The sequence below is a fragment of the Juglans regia genome, chromosome 6 (genome assembly GCF_001411555.2).
Source record: "Juglans regia cultivar Chandler chromosome 6, Walnut 2.0, whole genome shotgun sequence".
Taxonomy (NCBI): Eukaryota; Viridiplantae; Streptophyta; class Magnoliopsida; order Fagales; family Juglandaceae; genus Juglans; species Juglans regia.
The window spans coordinates 16517025-16536446 of record NC_049906.1 but is presented as its reverse complement, the minus strand read 5'-3'; the positions used below and the strand labels follow the sequence as shown (position 1 = coordinate 16536446).

The 19422-nt window shown below is 34.2% G+C and overlaps 1 protein-coding gene across 1 annotated transcript; it reads right to left on the bottom strand.

Moving 5' to 3' along the window:
- Positions 1-12074: 12074 nt before the first annotated feature.
- Positions 12075-14537, bottom strand: LOC108994676 (two-component response regulator ORR9-like). The gene is made up of 5 exons (XM_018969986.2): positions 14211-14537; positions 13945-14057; positions 12964-13047; positions 12668-12741; positions 12075-12568 (listed from the first exon to the last, which is right to left on the bottom strand). The coding sequence occupies exons 1-5, from the start codon at positions 14338-14340 to the stop codon at positions 12304-12306; spliced, it is 666 nt and encodes a 221-aa protein (XP_018825531.1). The 5' UTR covers positions 14341-14537; the 3' UTR covers positions 12075-12303.
- Between the last annotated feature and the right edge of the window lie 4885 nt (positions 14538-19422).

The window sequence follows — 19422 nt, the reverse complement described above, 5'->3', positions numbered from 1 at the left end:
GCACTACAGAGGAAGCAGTGAGTGGCATACGTGGGGCTGTGAGAACTTATGGAAGAATTATAGAGGAGCAAAGGAAGAGTTTGTGGGGGTAGTGTGGCAAGCAAATTCAGAGACAGTTGAGGAAATAAAAAGAAAACTGAAATGAAGTGGCGTGAATGTGGATGAGTTGGTGAGAATAAAAACTGACGGGAAGGAGACAATCACGGGGAGGTATAACTGAGAAAATGTAGGAGGTAAATAGAGGGGGAAAAAGAAAAGAAAAGAAATTTACACATCAAAACCATGCCGTTTTATAGGTGGTTTGGTTCCTCAACGAACTAGGTGTTACAATTACTATATATATGATAGTATATATAACTAATATATATGATCTTATAGTACTTTTCATTTAATGATAAAAAATTTATATTTAAACATTAAGGTGATGTGTTCGAACGGTACTCGTAAACCGTTCGAACACATATGTAGCGTTTGAACGTATGAAAAAAAAATTCTAACGGTTTATTGCAATAGTGGGAAAACATCCCGCCAATTAATGACTCTGGATAACCGTTCGAATGTTATTTGTTATAGTTCGAACGGATAATTGCAGTGGTGGAAAAATATCTCGCCAATTAAAGACTGTTGGATTACCGTTCGAATGTTATTTGTTATAGTTCAAACGGATTATTGCAGTGGTGGGAAAATATCCCGCCAATTAAAGACTGCTGGATTACCGTTCGAATGGAATTTTTAGTCGATTGAACGGTAATGCAGAAATTTGTGCAGGCGGGAAAATTAACACGTTGAAAAATTTCGTGTTCGACCGAACTTTAGTTACGTTCGAACGGTTGGTCAGAACTTATAATCTTCCCGCACACCGTCAGTCCCTCATTTTTCTCTCCTCTCTTTCACTCTTTTGCGTTTTCTCTAAAAAATCTTATATTTTCTTCACAAAGTCCTTCATTCTATCTTCTTTCAAAGAGGATTGCTTAGTTATTTTGCTTAAAGGTATGAATTTTTTTATTATTTTACTTCTAAATCTATCATTTTGTATTATTGATTTTGTGGTTTATATATATATATTGTGTAGGTGTTTGTTAGTTTAAACATAATATATTTGTTAGAAGGTTTATATTCAAAGTATATATGTTGTATGTTTGTTAGAAGGTTGCTATTGGAAGTATATATGTTGTATGTTTGTTAGAGGGGTGCCATTCGAAGTATATATGTTGTATATTTGTAGTGTTTTCTAAATATGAGTTTATGATATTTTGTGAGATACTAGTACTCGTTTGAACTGGCTGGAGTTTGAAATTTAGGTTGAGACCGTTCGAACGTGATTATATACCGTTCGAACAGATAAACATGTTCGAACATGATATTACTGTGTTCGAACGGTTGTAAAAACTATCTTAAACTATCATATAAATATGTAATATTGTAGTAGATTATATGTAGTATATATATGTAAGAATTAATAATACTTAAACTCATATTAATATTTAAAAGATAATAGTTGTAAAAATTATCTTACAACTAATTACTTAATATGTCTTAAAATTATATTATAAAAACATAAGGATTAATAATAGTTAAACTTATATTAATATTTATAATTAGAATAGTTGGAAAAAATTTGACTTGAAACACCCATGGTTTACTGAATAACCTCGTAATGTTTGACTTGGGTTAGCAATATATGGATTTAATCCGTTTAAGAATATGAGTACTAATCGTAGTACTTGGCTAGTTGTACTTATGCTGTACAATCTACCACCGTGGAAGTGCATGAAAGATCCATATTTCATGATGAGTTTGCTCATTCCAGGTCTGAGATCACTAGGAAATGATATAGACATACACTTGTAGCCACTAATAGCAGAATTGAAAGATTTGTGGGAGAATAGGGTCTTAACATTTGATTCATCAACAGACAAGTCGTTCAAGATGCATGCTACGGTGTTATGGATAATAAATGATTTTCCCGCTTATGGAAACTTGTCAGGTTGGAGCATTAAGGGGAAATTGGCATGTCTAACTTGTAACAAACATATCCAATCTGAATGGCTTACGTATGGGAGGAAACTATGCTTCATGGGTCATCGTCGATTTTTGCCTCGTGACCATAGATGGCGTGGAAATGGTAGGATGTTTGATGACACTGTTGAATGGGGGCACCCACCACCATTATTGTTTGGCAAAGATGTTATTGCACAGTTTGTGAATGTTGAAAGTAATGATTTTGGTAAAAAACAATGGAAGAGAAAACGAAGTGCAAAAGAGTTCAATTGGACAAAAAAAGTATATTTTTTGAACTCCCATACTGGTCGACGTTAAAATTGCGGCATAGTCTCGATGTTATGCATATTGAAAAAAATATATGCGAGTCTGTGTTAGGAACATTGATGTCAATTGAAGGTAAAACGAAGGATAATATAAACTCACGGAAAGATCTAAAGTGGTTGGGAATTAGACCTGAAATGCACTTGCAACAAAGTGGCTCGTCTGTTTACATGCCAATTGGGTGGTATACATTGTCAAGGAACAAAAGGGCTACATTTTGTGAGTGGTTGCAGAAAATTAAATTACCGAACGAGTATGCCTCGAATTTAACAAGGTGTGTGCGAACAAATGACTGAAAAATTACTGGACTAAAAAGCCATGTTTGTCATGTATTTTTACAACGTTTCTTGCCTGTTGGTATTCATGGATTCTTGACTAGAGATGTGTGGGTTGCATTAATTGAGTTGGGTGCATTTTTTAAAGATTTATGTGCTAGAACGTTGAATGTAAAAGCTTTGGATCGTATGGAACGGGAAATTGCAATTATATTGTGTAAGTTGGAAAGTATTTACCCACTGTCATTTTTCGACATCATGGTTCACTTAGCCGTTCATTTGCCTCGTGAGGCTCGACTTGCAGGACCAGTCCAGTATAAATGGATGTATCCCATTGAACGATTTCTTAGAAAGTTGAAACGCACAGTTGGTAATAAGGCCCGTCCAGAAGGATCAATTGCAGAAATATATATTGATGATGAGTGACATACATTCTGTTCCAAATACTTCCATGGCGTTGACACAAGGTTTGATCGGCCGTAAAGAAACTTTGATGTTGACCAAGCAAGACAACGGAACGGATTTTCTGTATTTTCCCAACAAGTACGTCCTCTTGGTGTTCAGTGTGATTATGATTTGTGTGAAAGAGAGTTCAAGAAAGCTCAGTGGTACGTGCTAAATAATTGCCCAGAGATAAAGAGCCACTTGAAGTAAGTTCAAATTAATTGTTAATTAATCATTAAATTTACTTATTAAACAATTATATGAATATACTTATTGTTGATAATTTTTAATTTCAGTGATCATATTAACGTGCTAAAAGAACTGGAAGTAAATGATATAGACCAGAGACATGAACAGGAGTTCCCGAAATGGTTCAAACAACGGGTAATGAATATAATACAGATGGAATTTTGCACTAACATATTTTAAATAGAGAGGATTGTTAATGGTTGAATGTTTATACTTTATTTAATATGCAGGTTGTACAAATGCATGCGAGTAATTCGAACGATATATGAAACGAACTATATGCACTGGCCCGTGGCCCTTCGAGGTGCGCTGCTCGATATTCTGCATGTATTTCTCGAGGAAGTAGATATCACACAATTGATCGAGAATTTTATAGGAAAACACAAAATAGTAGTGTCCTTGTCAAAGGGAGTCATGATGGCGAGAATGTTGATTTCTATGGAGTTATCATAGATATAATTGGAATAAGATATGTGAGGGAGCTTGTGGTTTATATATTTAAGTGTGATTGGTGAGATTTAAGCAATCATCGAAGGGGAAAATGCCAGGATGAATATTTTCTGAGTATTAATACATCAAAAAAATAGTATGAAGATGATCATTTTATTTTGGCTTCCCAAGCATCTCAAGTATTCTATTTAGACGATCCTCAGTTAGGAAATCAATGGTAAGTAATACAAAAGTTTTCTCCTAGAAATTATTTTGACGTTATCCCTGAGGCGGAGGGACAAGATGAAGAAGAAGATGATCCCTCTACTCAAGAAGCATATCAAGAGAGTCAACCTGCCATTAATTTATTTGTGGATTTGAGCCAGTATGAGATGATCTCATTACATAGGAAAAATATTGAGGCTGAAATAGTTGAAGCGACAGTTGATCAAAGTGTTGACTCATCTGAAGTATCTACAGATGATGAGAGCGAATCTATAGATAAACTGATACTGATGATTGATCGGTTTTGTGTTCACATTATACAGTATCTCGCAATTATGCCACCAAAGAGGAAGGAAGTTTGCATCCCATCTCCACCTATTCCTAGCTCTCCGTCTGACTCACCATTAGAGACTGACTCTATGGAACAAGGTAAATAACTAATACTCATTTTTTTAATTAAGATATATGATAATTGATACAACGTAAATAACTAATATTATTTTATAGAGATAACACATAGTACTTGTCACGGACGAGGCATTACTAGAGGCGTGACGTTGGAGAAATATCGTAAAGTAGGTAAGATTAAGGTTAACATTCTTGACGAATATACCAGAGGTGAGGGACAACAAACAGCTTGGCTTGCTTCGCATGTGGGTGCTCTTACACGGATTTATGCACTTTTGGCTACGAGTTCATGGCATAAAGTCCCGCAAGATGTGAAAGAGCTTGTAAAGAAGCGTTGTTTGATACGTAATATTTAAATAAAAATATATTTTTTTCATATTATTTAATATTCTAAATGATAATATCTTTGTGTATATACTTTTTCAAGGATGATTTTGAACTAAATTTTGGTCGGAGAGAGGAGCATAGGACTGTCGAAGAGCTTATGTGTAATGCATTCCGCAAATATAAGACAAGATGTCACGAGCATTACATGAAGTATGAGAACAAGGAAGATGCATGCCAGCATCCTTTTCAGTATGTCCGAGCTGAAGAATGGGGAAAACTTTGCGACATGTTTGAGGATCCACCATATAAGGTAAATTAAATGAATTCTTTATGTGTCATATTTGTAATTTTTCACTTACTAACTTTTACAACTTCTATGCAGGAGCAAAGTTCTATAAACAAAACGAATAGATCAAAGTTAAAGATTCATCATCATGCAGGCTCAAGATCTTTCCATCGCTTATATCAGAAATTGGTAATGTACCTTTTTTTTTTTTTTTTATTCTATGTATTTTGTTTTTAATATAGACTTTATATCTTAACAATGTCTCTTGTAGCAAGAGTCAGACACCAATTATGATCTGACAAAATTATATGTTGCATCACATACTAATAGTAATGGAGAGTGGACTCATCCAGATGCTCGTGAGAATTATGTAATTATTATAATTTCTTTTAATTAACCATATTTAAATTATTGTGTCAATATTAATTTTATATGTTGTGCGTCGGATAAAATGGTTTCCCTTCGTGCTGAAGCTGCATCAGATCATAATTCATCAACAAGTGATGTTGAAATTTTTACACAAGTTCTAGATCAATGTTCGGGCTACTTGAGTAGTTTGAGTTGTTGTATAAAGCCTTCAGGCTCGTCATCAACATCAAGCACTACTGCCATTGCGTTAGAGAATGCAAATTCTAGGAATGAAGAATTGATGGCAGAACAACAGGAGTTAGAGGCTCAATTGACGAAACAAGCAGACATGGAGATGAGCATAAAACAGCAAGAAGATCAACAAAGAGAGATGCAACTCCAAATGCAAGAACAACAAAGGCAGATGCAGCTTCAAATGCAGATGCTTATGTAACAATTCAGGCCTCCAAACAATTGAATTTCATTAGAAGTGTTTTTGCATATTGAACAATTATATATCATGTACTGATAATTTTATTAGTATTATTAGTATTTTATTTATTTAGTTTTGACTTATTAGATTAGTTTTATTTATATTGAACAATTTGTAATGTATTTTTGAAATATAAATATTTATTTGGTTTTAAATTGGTATTATTGTCCAAGAAAATAATAACCGTTCGAACTCCCATCAAACGTTCAAACATATAAAAATGGACACAACCGTTCGAACATTGAAAGTTAGAGTTCAAATGGTAAAAATTCTGCGCCGTTTGAACAGGCAATTCACTATTTGCGTTCGATCATAAATTTTTTTGTTCGAACATTTCTTCATGTGTTTTTAGTCGAACGGATTGGTATCGATCGACCGGCCATGAAATAACCGTTCGAACAATTACTCATGGTTCGAATGTTATTTACGATGTTCGAACGAATTTTCGAGATGAATATAAATCGTCCCAAAAAAAAAATTCTGTTCGAACGCAATCGAACGGTCCAGCTTAATTTCGTTCCAAAAGATATTTTTTAGGACGAATTTGTCATTTTTGTCTCAAAATACCTTTTAGGACAGTTTTATAGGGAAGAACTCGTGACAGTTTTTTTTCGTCCTAAAAAATTTTTTGGGACAAAATGCCAGTCTTTTGAGACGAAAATTTTCATTCCAAAAGACCTAATTTGTTGTAGTGTGTGTGTATATATATATATATATATAATATATATATATATATGTGACAATTTTCAAACGACATGCATTAATTTAATTTTTGGGGGTGTATATCCATTTGAAAGCTTAAATATATTTAAAAAGTTCGAATAGAAAAGCATCGACAGTTAACATCCATGGCTAAATAAATTTAAAACCCAGTGAAATAACCAACAAATACTTAATTCATGCATGTCTCAGATACAGAACGCTCGTACTGTAGCCGTGTAGGTTAGGTGGTGGAGGAGTTTGTGGTACTTGGTATTGTAAAATCTGTAACTTCAAGATTGAGAAGAACAGAGAACTTGAAATGTAAACTAAAGATTGAGAACAAAAAATTCAATGTGAATTTATTATTCTGCAGAAATTGCATGCATAATACTTTTACAACCTTTCTATTTATAGACACGTATACTAACTAACTTCACTTTACAGAAACAGAAGATATTCACTTAACATTCTAACTAATTATCACATTTGCATTTGGATTTAATTTCACTATTATTTTGAAATTATCTCATTTTGCAATCTGACTTCACTTTTCTGTTTTGCTTCTTTTGACTTCAACTCCAAAGCTTCAATATGAGTTTGTATATTCCAACACCCCCCCTCAAGATGAGAATGTATATTGATCATTCCCATCTTGCGGATCAGATGATGGAAATTGAGGGAACCAAGTGGTTTAGTTAGAATATCTGCCAGCTGATGTTTGGATGGGATGTGAATGATCTTGATCAAACCTTCTTGCAATTTTTCTCGGACCAAATGGCAGTCGAGTTGGATGTGCTTTGTTCTTTCATGTTGGACAGGGTTTGATGCAATGTCAGAAGCTGGTTTGCTGTCTGTATAAAGCAGAATAGCCTGTGGATGAGGGACCTTTAAGTCAGCTAGCAAGTAGATCAACCATTGTAGTTCACATGTGGTAGAGGCTAGAGCTCTGTATTCAGACTCAGCTGAGGATCGACTAACTGTTGGCTGTTTCTTTGATTTCCATGATATAAGAGAGTCACCAAGAAACACTGTGAATCCAGTGATACTCTTTCTAGTGTCAATACAACCACCCCAATCACTATCTGAGTAGGCTTTTAGATGAAGAGGGGAATGTGCAGACAGAAATATACCTTGGCCTGGTGTTGCTTTGATATACCTGAGGACTCTTTCAGCAGCGTGAAGATGATTACTACTAGGATTAGCCATGAACTGGCTTAGTGCTTGGACTGAGTAGGATAAGTCAGGTCTAGTTATAGTGAGGTACAATAGCCTGCCCACTAATCTTCTGTATTGTGCAGGATCTGTCAAAGGTGGAGATGAGTCATTTGCACTCAGTTTTAATGTAGACTCCATAGGAAATGCCACAGGTTTACAACCTGAAAAACCACTATCTTGCAAGATATCTAAGGCATATTTTCGTTGGCATAAAGTTATGCCTTTGGTTGATCGAGCCACTTCTATCCCCAAGAAGTACTTTAGTTCTCCCAAGTCTTTTATAGTGAAAGAGTCGTGTAAGAACCTTTTGACATTGACTATATCAGCAAGATTATTAGAAGCAAGAATCACATCATCAACATAAATCAATAGTGCTATAAAACTGTTTGAATTATGCTTGATGAATAGAGAGGAGTCAGACTTCCCTTGAATAAAACCAAATTGAAGTAGAGAAAATGACAATTTGGAAAACCATTGTCTTGAGGCCTGCTTTAGACCATATAGGCTCTTTTTGAGTTTGCAAACTCTCGGATCAGTTGGTGAAGAATACCCTGGTGGTAGTTGCATATACACCTCTTCATTTAAATCTCCATGAAGAAAAGCATTGTTTACATCAAGTTGGTGTAAATGCCAATTCTTAATGGCAGCAATGGATAACAATGTTCTCACTGTTGTCATCTTAGCTACAGGTGAGAATGTGTCAAAATAATCAAGGCCTTCTTGTTGGGTGTAGCCTTTTGCTACTAATCTAGCCTTGTATCGATCAATTGTGCCATCAGCTTTGAACTTAACACGATATACCCATTTACATCCAATGGCAACCTTATTTGGAGGTAATATTGCAAGTTCCCATGTTTTATTTAATTCAAGAGCTTTGATCTCATTTAACATGGCTGCTTGCCAATGTGGAGAAGAATTGGCTTGTTTGAATGTCTTAGGCTCAAAAATAGATGATACAGCAGAAGTGAATGCTGCATGTCTAGGTGACAATTTATGTGTTGAAAGAAAATGAGCAAGAGGGTATGGCTTACCAGAAGAAGGAATGCAGCAGCTAGGAGATTTTTGAGATGTTGAAGTAGAGTGAGCCATATTACCACAATGAAAATGCTGCAAATATGAAGGAGGATTCCTTATTCTTTCAGATCTTCGAAGGTTTACATTTTCAAGATTAATCTGTGAAGTAATAGGTTCTGATGTTGGAATAGCAGAAGATAAATTTTGTGAAGTTATAGATTCTGGTACTTCAGAAAGCAATTGATTCTGTGAAGGAGGAGGTTCTGGAATTGCAGAATATGGATTTGGTGGATTAATGGGTACTGTGAAGTCATGTATTGGGGGAAAATCAGGAAAAACAAAAGGTGTGTGAGTAGAGTTTGGAAGAGAAGGAAAAATGTTCTCATGAAAAATGACATTTCTGGAAACAAAGATTTTAAGGGTAAGGAGATCAAGCACTTTGTATCCCTTGATATTTGGTGGATATCCAAGAAATAAGCATTTTGAGGCTCTTGGATGAAACTTACTTCGACTGGTATGGATTGTGCTGGCAAAACACAAACAGCCAAAGGCTTTAAGATAGTTATAGGCTGGAGATTTGTGAAAAAGGAGAGCATATGGTGTGTTATTATCTAGCACAGATGAGGGGGTTCGATTTATGAGATGTGTTGCTGTCAATACACACTCAGTCCAGTATGTTAAAGGCAGTTTAGATTGAAAAAGAAGGGCTCTAGCAACATTTAGCAAATGCTGATGTTTTCTCTCAACTCTACCATTTTGCTCAGGAGTTTCTACACATGATAGCTGATGTATTATACCATTTTCTTGATAAAAGGAAGGCATATTGAATTCTTGGCCATTGTCTGTTCTAAAAGTTTGTATTTGAGAATCAAACTGAGTTTGAACATATGTAATGAAGTTGGCTAGTAAAACTCGAGTTTCTGATTTTGCTTTCATAAGAAAAAGCCAAGTAAAACGTGTATGATCATCCACAATAGTAAGAAAGAATTTATGGCCAGAATGTGAGATAGTGGAAAAAGGACCCCAAATATCACAATGTACTAACTGAAAAGCTTTATTTGAATTGCTTTGTGATACAGGAAAAGATAGCTTCTTTTGTTTTGCTAGAGGGCAGATCTCACAAACATGTTTGTGAGATGTTTTTACAGAAGGATCAATAGAACTAATGAGTTTAAGTTTGGCAGAAGATAAATGTCCCAACCGAAAATGCCATATGTTAGGACTAATGGTAGATGTGTTAGCCAAGAAAGAGCTGTTTGAACCAGGAATTTCCTTTTGTGTAGCAGCAGAGAGATTGATGAGGTGATACAGGCCATTTCTGACTTCAGCAAGCCCAATCATCCTCCATTTGCTGAGGTCCTGCAATACACATTTAGATTGAAAGAAAAACAAGGCAACAGAATTTTCTTTAGTCAACCTAGAAGCAGAAATGAGATTGACATGAAAAGAAGGAACATAAAGGGCATTGTGTAAAGTTAAATCAGGTGAGACTTTAACAGTACCAGTAAAAATGATGGGAACTGAATGACCATTTGGTAAATGGACTGAAGAGGGTTTGTTTGGGATTTTTATGGACGTGAACAGATGAGGAGAACAGATCATGTGATCTGTTGCTCCAGTATCTAATATCCAAGAAGAGATGTGATTTAAGGAGGCATTAGCTAAACAAAAGATGGAGTTATTACCTGATGTAGAGGCAGTGTTAACTGCAGGATTAGGATTTGTAGAAGAAGTGGATAGACTATTGGCAAGAGTGATCAAATTCTGTATTTGCTCTTGAGAAAAAAACATTGTTGGGTTATTTAAGTTTTGCTCCATAGAAGATGCCATGTTTGCATTGGACAATCGTGTGGAATTAATTCTCTTTCCTCGAGGCCCTTTCCAACCTGGTGGATAACCTATAAGCTGAAAACATTTATCTACAAGATGTCCAGAGAATCCACAATGGGAACAAATGACATCTGATTTGCCTTTGACTTTGCTGAACTTAACAGCATTTGAATATGTTTGTGTAGATGGTTGTGCAGCAGCCATAGCATGAGAATCAAGGGGAATATGCACTGCATTAGTTAAGGAACGTTGGCTCTCTTCTTGTATCAATAAAGAGAAAACTTTTCCCATTGATGGTAATGGAGAAAGAAGTAATAGCTGGCTTCGAATTGCTGAGAAAGAATCATGCAGACCAATCAAGAATTTCATGATATAGTCAGCTTCTTGTTGATCAGCAAGATTCTTCAATACTGCACAGGTACATTTTTCCAAAAATCCACAATTACAAGTTGGAAGGGGACGATAACTAATGTGTTCATCCCATAGTGCTTTGAAAGCACTAAAATACTCAGTGACTGAATTTGAGCCTTGAGAGATAGAACTTAAGGATTTCTCTAAGGCAAATACTCTTGGACCATCACTACGCAGGTATCGAATCTTTAACTCATTCCAGATGTCAGCAGCACTATTGAAATAAAGAAGACTACCTCGAATATCCTTTGCAATGGAATTCATTAGCCAAGAAAGCACAAGATTGTTGGCTCGCAACCAAGCAATCTTAAGTCGAGAGTTAGTAGAATTAGGCTGAGGCAAACTCCCATCGATGAAGGCAACTTTGTTCTTGACTGTGAGAGCAATTGTGATGGACCGACTCCAAGCCACATAGTTATCACCAGAAAATATTTCAGATACAAGAAGGGCTCCAGGATTATCAGATGGATGCAAGTAGTAGGGACTTGAGGAATCATCAGATGGATTCCCCAAAGGAAAAGAAGAATTTTCAGAGAAATTATTATTAGAGGATTCTGCCATAGAAGCATAAGAAACAAAAAGCAAGAATTGTAAAAGAAAAATCAAGAGGGCAGCGGAATGTTTATGGACGATGATACCATGTAAAATCTGTAACTTCAAGATTGAGAAGAACAGAGAACTTGAAATGTAAACTAAAGATTGAGAACAAAAAATTCAATGTGAATTTATTATTCTGCAGAAATTGCATGCATAATACTTTTACAACCTTTCTATTTATAGACACGTATACTAACTAACTTCACTTTACAGAAACAGAAGATATTCACTTAACATTCTAACTAATTATCACATTTGCATTTGGATTTAATTTCACTATTATTTTGAAATTATCTCATTTTGCAATCTGACTTCACTTTTCTGTTTTGCTTCTTTTGACTTCAACTCCAAAGCTTCAATATGAGTTTGTATATTCCAACAGGTATCGACGGCGATGTCAGCGGCAGCAAAGACAGCTAGCTGTTGCGCGTTTGGCTTGTGGGTTCTGAATGATCGTCTGGGAGTTTGGCGGTGGTTTGAACGTACGGTTTGATGATGTTTATATACCTAGCTATATATGATCGCTCAATAACGTTCAAACATTTCTTGCATGTACACGTACTTCAAATGGCTTTCAGTTTTTTTTTGGTAAATAAATAAGTATCGAAACACCGAGTTCTACGGGAACTTATAAAGTGTGAGAAATCAGAAATCTAGCCACAAAACCGTACGAAATAAATTCGTTAATCTTATAATATATGTACCGAAATATATCTAAACGCTAGTTATACGACAAGTAATCCATTTATTTTAGGTCTTCTCTCCAATGGCTCCGGAGACATAACTTTCCTTTCACTCACAAGGACGTTGTCGCTGTCGTTCAACGTAGTGATGTCGTGGATCTTGTTATCGTCACTGCCATGGTCGTTGGAAGTAGATATGTCTTCAGTAGGATGAACCAGAGATTTCAAAAGGTGAGGCTGAAGCTTCTTCAGGTCTGATAACTGAAGAGGCTTCAGAAGGAATTCCTCTGCCCCCTCTTCCATGCACCTAAAGATCATGAATAACAAAAACATTTTCCCATTATTTGTCAAATCCTAATTTTTATTTTTCAGAATAATTAATTACGGAAAATATTAAGAAAATTACATGCTTATTCTGGAGGGCACATTCTCTGACGACATGACCACTACTGGTATGTCTTTCCACGAAGATCCCTGCATCTGTAACCACCCAGTACAGTACTCTCTTAGCCAAGAAGAAAAAACAAAAGCAAGACTTAGAAGCTGTTAAAATTAATTCAATCCAATATCAGATCTGTATATTCGTGATCTTGTTGCTAACTTTGTCAAATCTTCACAAAGAATTCTGAAGAATGCATGCAATATGATCTATGTATTTTAGAGTGGAATAGGGAATCAATCATGAAGAATGGTGGTGTTGACCTTTACTCTCTTTAGTAAATCATAGCCGCTCATCCCGGGCATTGAGTAGTCCGTCATGATCAAGTTTACTTTCATGTACCCAGCCTGCATTTGTTCAGCATAATGAAAAAAATATAGGTTCCATCATGCCTGTTAATATGACCGAGGGAGAAAAAAAACTAAAAAAGAAAATGAGAAAAATGAATAGAGAATAATGCTAATATACCTAATCATTTTGACCGCTCATATATTTAAATTTTTTTTTTAAATTCTTAATTGTTAAAGAATTAACTATTAGTGTATTAGTATTTTTTTATTAATTTTTAAAGTATTTAAAATAAAAAGCAAAAAAAAAATACAATTTACACTAGGCGGCACACTGAACGGCGGCAGAGTAGCACCGCTCTTTAATATATATGTATATATATAACCCAAATTAGATGTGAAAACTTAAGAATTAATGGTAAGGCTTCCTCCCTTAGAGAGAGATTTTGATGATCAGGTCCAATAATATTTCTTGAGCATTTAGATAATAAATATTATAAGAATCACATCCTTTTATTTTGAGTAATTTGGTCAAGGGAGTGAAAACCTCAACCAAAATAAACAGTACTGCTAAATGGCTAACTCTCTCCATTAAATATTCAGATGCAAAGGCATATTTGGAGTCGAACTTGTTGCATGCATCTGCTACATTATATTTTTACAGGCTGATATTCTGAACATACCTCAAACATGTCCAGTTAAAGGAATTGGATAACATATAGGATACCATTTCAAATTTAGCACTCCCAAATTTGACAAATACATGGAAGGTAAGAAACTCCTTTGCTGGAGCTCTTTAATTTATTAACGAATCTTCCACTTCTTTTCAAACTATAAACGATTCTTTAATGGGAGGTTAGAGTGCTTTACAGCGAAAAGTTCTCTGTAGACATGATCTATGGCAGTAGAAATGACAATAAGAAAGTTTCAAAACCCAAGGAGAAAGAAAATCCTCACCTCTTCCTGTGCTGATGGGGGAGAAGAGGATAAATCCGCTGAGTACTCAATCTCTTGGCTATCAAGCAGGCTCAGATATTCAAGAGCTTTGTCCCCAGAATCCACACAAGTCACTGATCACAACCGTTACAGGAATAGTTTTCATGGATAGATAATGAACAACAAAACCAAAAAAAAATTACGAAGATGAAGAAGAGCAAGATGCAATTGTGCAGAGGTTGAAGCTGGTGCTAATTATATATACAGATACTGACATATGGTACTACCTTTGCATGAAGATTCTGCGAGGAGTCTCTCCAAGAGCTTCCTTTCAATGAGACTATCATCTACTGCTAGCACATGGAAATGCTGTTTTTGCTTTTGTTGGGTGTCTGCAAAATCTCGGTGTAACTCCATTTGTTGAGATGAATGAAACCTTGATGATCAGGCTCTTCAGAAAATTTCAGTTATGGTTATTTCTTGCGAGAGAGACCCAAGGGAAAGAGATCAAGTGTCTGTGTGTGTGTTAATTTTCTCCCTTCAGATTCTGTTAAGTTGGGAAGGGTAAGAAGCAAGAGTTGTTTGCAAGATAGATAGATATTGATGGTGAATGTTGTCTGTGCGCGTTCGCGTGCATAGATATGATGTGCTTTTCATGCTAAGATCTCTCGCTAGATTCTCTACACCGCTTTGGTACAACCACCACTCCTCTTTCTCTCTCTGCCTGTCTTTTCTCTTTTCTCTGTCCTGATTTTGTTTGATTGCCAAGAAAAATCCGGGACCCATTTGGTCGTGATGATAATAGAAAGGAGTTGATTTTGGGTGTGAATTTTGGGTGGATTAAAGACTTTAGAAAAGCTTGTTAACTAATTAAACTATTATTGTTTTGATCTTTCTCTCCCACTTCTCTTTCTTTGCTCGTTTTCTTTGAAATTTAAAACATTCATTCGCTTTGCATGTTGGGTCGATCGAAAAAAATTGGTTCCAACCAACAGATCACTATCTCACCACCCATGCCATCAGTACCCTATATCTTACGTTGTTTAGCATTGTAGCTAGGATGTGACACATTAACCTATGACATCCTATAAGTATGGTATATACTAAGGTTTGAAATTAAGAAGTGTTCCTTTTCTTTTTTCTTACAAATTGTATTATATTATCTTAACCTTAGTTAAGATCCTTTCATCTTTGAAATACTATTTTTCAAATAATGTTTGTCTAGGACAGTAAAATATGGTCGATTAAAATTATTTGAGGGATAAATGGTACATATTCAAACTATTATAAAGTTGAGATTTGCACCCCAACATATATTAAGATTCGATTGTCAAGAATTAGATAAGAATTTATTTTTTAATTCAAAGTAGTTGGAGATCTAATGAGTTGGTTTTGATAGCTTGAAGTGTAAATGTCATGTAAAAATATGACACTTTGAGGGTGAAAAATATATATTTTTTAAATTAATTTTTTTATCGACAGTAAATTAGAGAAACGAATTTCCTTTAGCATTATGAAAGCTTCATTTATTTACTTTATTTATATAAAACCGTGTCTAGATAATTTCATCATGGGTCCTATTAATATTAGTGGCTAAAGGATTTCTAACTACAGTATTAATACAAGAAAATTACTTATTTATAGTTAGATATTTTTTATGAAAATGATTATTTATTGTTAAAATGAGTCTGTTTTCGTCGTAAATAGTTATCCTCGTAGCAAATAATTCATCACAAATTATGCTAATTTTTCTTGTAAATTTAAGAAAATTTACAATAAATTTCTTAACTTATTATTAATTTCACAATAAATTCCTTTTTTTGTGTCTTTTTGGGCTTTTATAGTAAATGAAAAAAAATATAAAACGAAAAAACTTATGTAGAACTACTTCAAGAGATATGTAAGATATATAGCTAGCTGATATTTTCAACCGTACTCCTCTTATGTGGGAAAACATAAAATTAAAGAATACATGCACGACAAACTCGTTTTCTGATCTTCTAATATTGGAAAATCATAAAATTAGAAAAAAGGTTATTAAAGGTGGGGAGATTTCTCAAATACATGATGAAAACAACAACAAGAACAAAAGATCAAATTGCCTACAATATTATCCAGTAAAGTATTTTATAATATTATGATCCGAAGACCCAAATTAAGCAAATAGCGCTCTTGAAATAACGAGAAAAAAGTGTGTGCATGCAGGGGCAACACTACTATTGAAAAAAAATTAGGGAACACCATGCACGAGACAATTATATATGAAACGCATGCAATTTTGAAGCATCTGAATAGTTTGATCGTTAATTAATTAGATGTGATCACTAGAGATTTTCTAGATGATCAAGAGGGGAGGATCGAGCATATCTACAAAATAAGTCATTGGGTCATGATCAGCGCCACGCGAGCCAACGACGGTGCATGGGCTCATGACATGATGGTAGATGGGGTGGTGGCTAAAAGGGGTGGGGGGTGACACGAGATTGGTGCAAGTGGAGTATGAATAGACCAGCAAGTGGTGTATGAATAGGTTTCACATTGCGCTTAAAAATTCATAGACAGATTAGATTTGAGAGATGAAAGAGAGAGAGAAAAAAAAGGATCGAATTAGGAGGTGAAAAGAAGAGACGTGATCACTTCAAATGGCACACACCTTGTCCCTTTCATTAGAACGAAGCAAAGGACTCTCGCATGGAGGTGATGAAATCAGATAGATTCAACGAAACAAGAAAAGATCAATATAAACAAAAAAGAAGAAGATCACGATATATATGTCAAAAAAGATATTCCCTGCCCTAGCTAGCTTTGTATTGCATTCCTTCTTCTTATAAATGAACGTTGAGAATTTTCAAGAAATTATTTTCAATCTTTGCATATTTTTATATAATATTAGAACATAAATTTCTATTTTTTTATTATATTTCATTACATAAAAATTAGAAATTTATGTTCTAATATTATAATATATATATATATATCCTAAATATGAGCTTATTTATAACTTCATATTTTATAAAGGAAATTAAAATATATAACAGCATCACACCTCATACCTCATCATCAAAATTAAAATTTCTTTACTATAAAGGAGAATAATCGGGACCACAAACGATAATTAATGTTGACTTACTGGTACGATGAAAACATAAAAATAAATAAAATATCTTTTAAATGGGAGCAGCATGGGAACCCATTGAAACTTCTAATTTTATTTTATGGAAACTTCTAATTTTATTTGAGCTCTGAAAACATCATTAATATTATAACCATAAGCATTAATATATAGGGTACTCATGGCAAATGTTATTTAAGCTCACAACTTGGCAAAAATGGCACTTTTGTTTGATGAGGAATTAGTTTGGATAGAAGAAGTACCAAGCTCGATACATCAGTATATTGTAAAGGACAATCTTTGTAACGATTTACAGTAAATGAAAGTTGATGAAATGATTCAAAAAAAAAAAAAAAAAATAGGGTACTCATGCATGGTCTGATATACACTTGATCAACAGGATGGATTATTCATTCTATTAAGTGAGATGTTTTTCTTATTTTGGTAATCAAACTACACAGATTTTCTGTTTTCATTTCTTGTTTGAGCCTTAAATTATTATTATTTTTATTTTATCTATTGTAATATTCATGGACTAATTAACTTAGAATCTACATGATAATATTGATTAATAATTTGAGTTTTTTTTCTAGTTTGTTAAACCACAAGTGAATATATATATATATATATATACTGTAAGAAAAATAAGCATTTGTGATAGATTATACAATGATACCAACTATTTATGACAAAACAGACTCATTTTGATAGAAAATATTTATTTTTTTTAAAAATAACTGATTACAAATAAGTAATTTTCTTCTAATCAAATTCTATCGTTAGGATAATTTATACACGCATTGATACAATCTATGTGAAACATATGTCTATATTACTCTGTTCTTATGAAAATACACGAGACAAAATGTCGAGTCTGACACCATTTTTCTATATCAAACTAAGAGCCAGCTTGAACCTTTTCTTCCGTGCATGGAGTGAGAGGCTCTCTCCTATTCCGCTAAGGTACATTTTTTTAACAGTTCTTTTGCTTATTCTTGTGAGGCACATATGTTTCACATGTGAGGCACATGTCTTGCCCATGCCGAGCGTGACCTCCACACGTCATCGTGAAGGCTCACATGCGGCAGTACGGGCGAATTCCTTTTCCTCAGAGCTTCAAGATGCACCCCCACCCTACTCTTTTCCTACTGACACGTGAGCCTCATGTACTGGTAAAGTGTCTATTAGGAATATAACCGATCCGGTTTAGTCTAATTTTAGATAAAATTTGAGATCGAATCGATATGCATCAATTTTACATTTTAAAAAACATATCGATTCTGCACTGGTTATTTCCTAAACTAGTACTTCTAATTTTATCGATTCTGGTCCGGTTCGATTCCGTTTTTCAATTTTAATATACTATACTATATATATTATATAATATATATATATATATAATAGTATATTATAATATATAATACTATAGTGATAATATATTGTAATATATTATAATGTATATTAAAGTTGTATTATAGACTATACTAATATATTATTAGTATAACTATTAATACAATAGATTATAGTGATATAAGATTTTAAAATTTAATATTATATTAATTAATAATTTATCATATTATATAAAATATTAAAAATTATAATATATATATATACGAATCGATCTAATTCGGTCCGATCCGATTTTAGAAAAAGAAAAACGGGAACCATATCAATTGTAACCGGTTTTAAGAAAAATAAAACCGATATCGAACCAAACCAAACTCGGTATTGGACCAAACCCACCATTCCGATCCGGTTTACCGGTTCACCCATTTTTTTTTTTACACTAGTAGCGTCTACCTATCCAACTATGTTAATCTTTTTTCCTCGAATGAGAACATGCATTGAGGAAATGAAAGTGTAGATCTCCTACAAAAGTCACCAAAGTAAACAATTACAATAGCTTTCTATCGACTGGGACTAGCTTCAAGCTACAATTAATTGATCCACTTGTCGGATCAAAATATACCACCTATGGCGGTACCTTCCTTAACTCTGCAATCAGTAAAATATGGAGTTTTTGTAGGAGCCACCCCGCCTACCTCCTCTTGTTTCTTTGATTTTAATTTGAAGGAAACCTTGATTACCAAAACATTTGATAACAAGATCTAGACTAGTTTAAGATTCTACCCAAATCTTAAATTAATTACCTAATTCATGTTGATACAAAGTTAGTTGCTGCTTATACTCAAAATCCTTGGCATATGCCAATCCTTATATCTCAGATTCTCACTTTGAGAGTAATATTAGATACAGTTCTATAATGAACAAGTTCCGTACATTCTTTCTTAATAAAAGTAGAGTCTAGTATTCAAAAATAAGTTTTTGCCAACTTTTTTTTTTCTAATGGAGTGCACGAGACTTACATCGTAAATCTTAAAACTCAA

Coding starts and splice junctions, on each gene's coding strand:
- LOC108994676 (XM_018969986.2), bottom strand. CDS start 14,340: ATGGAGTTACACCGAGATTTTGCAGACACCCAACAAAAGCAAAAACAG. Junction 12,742..12,963: donor ATTTACTAAAGAGAGTAAAG/GTCAACACCACC, acceptor GGGTGGTTACAG/ATGCAGGGATCTTCGTGGAA. Junction 12,569..12,667: donor GTGCCCTCCAGAATAAGCAT/GTAATTTTCTTA, acceptor CATGATCTTTAG/GTGCATGGAAGAGGGGGCAG.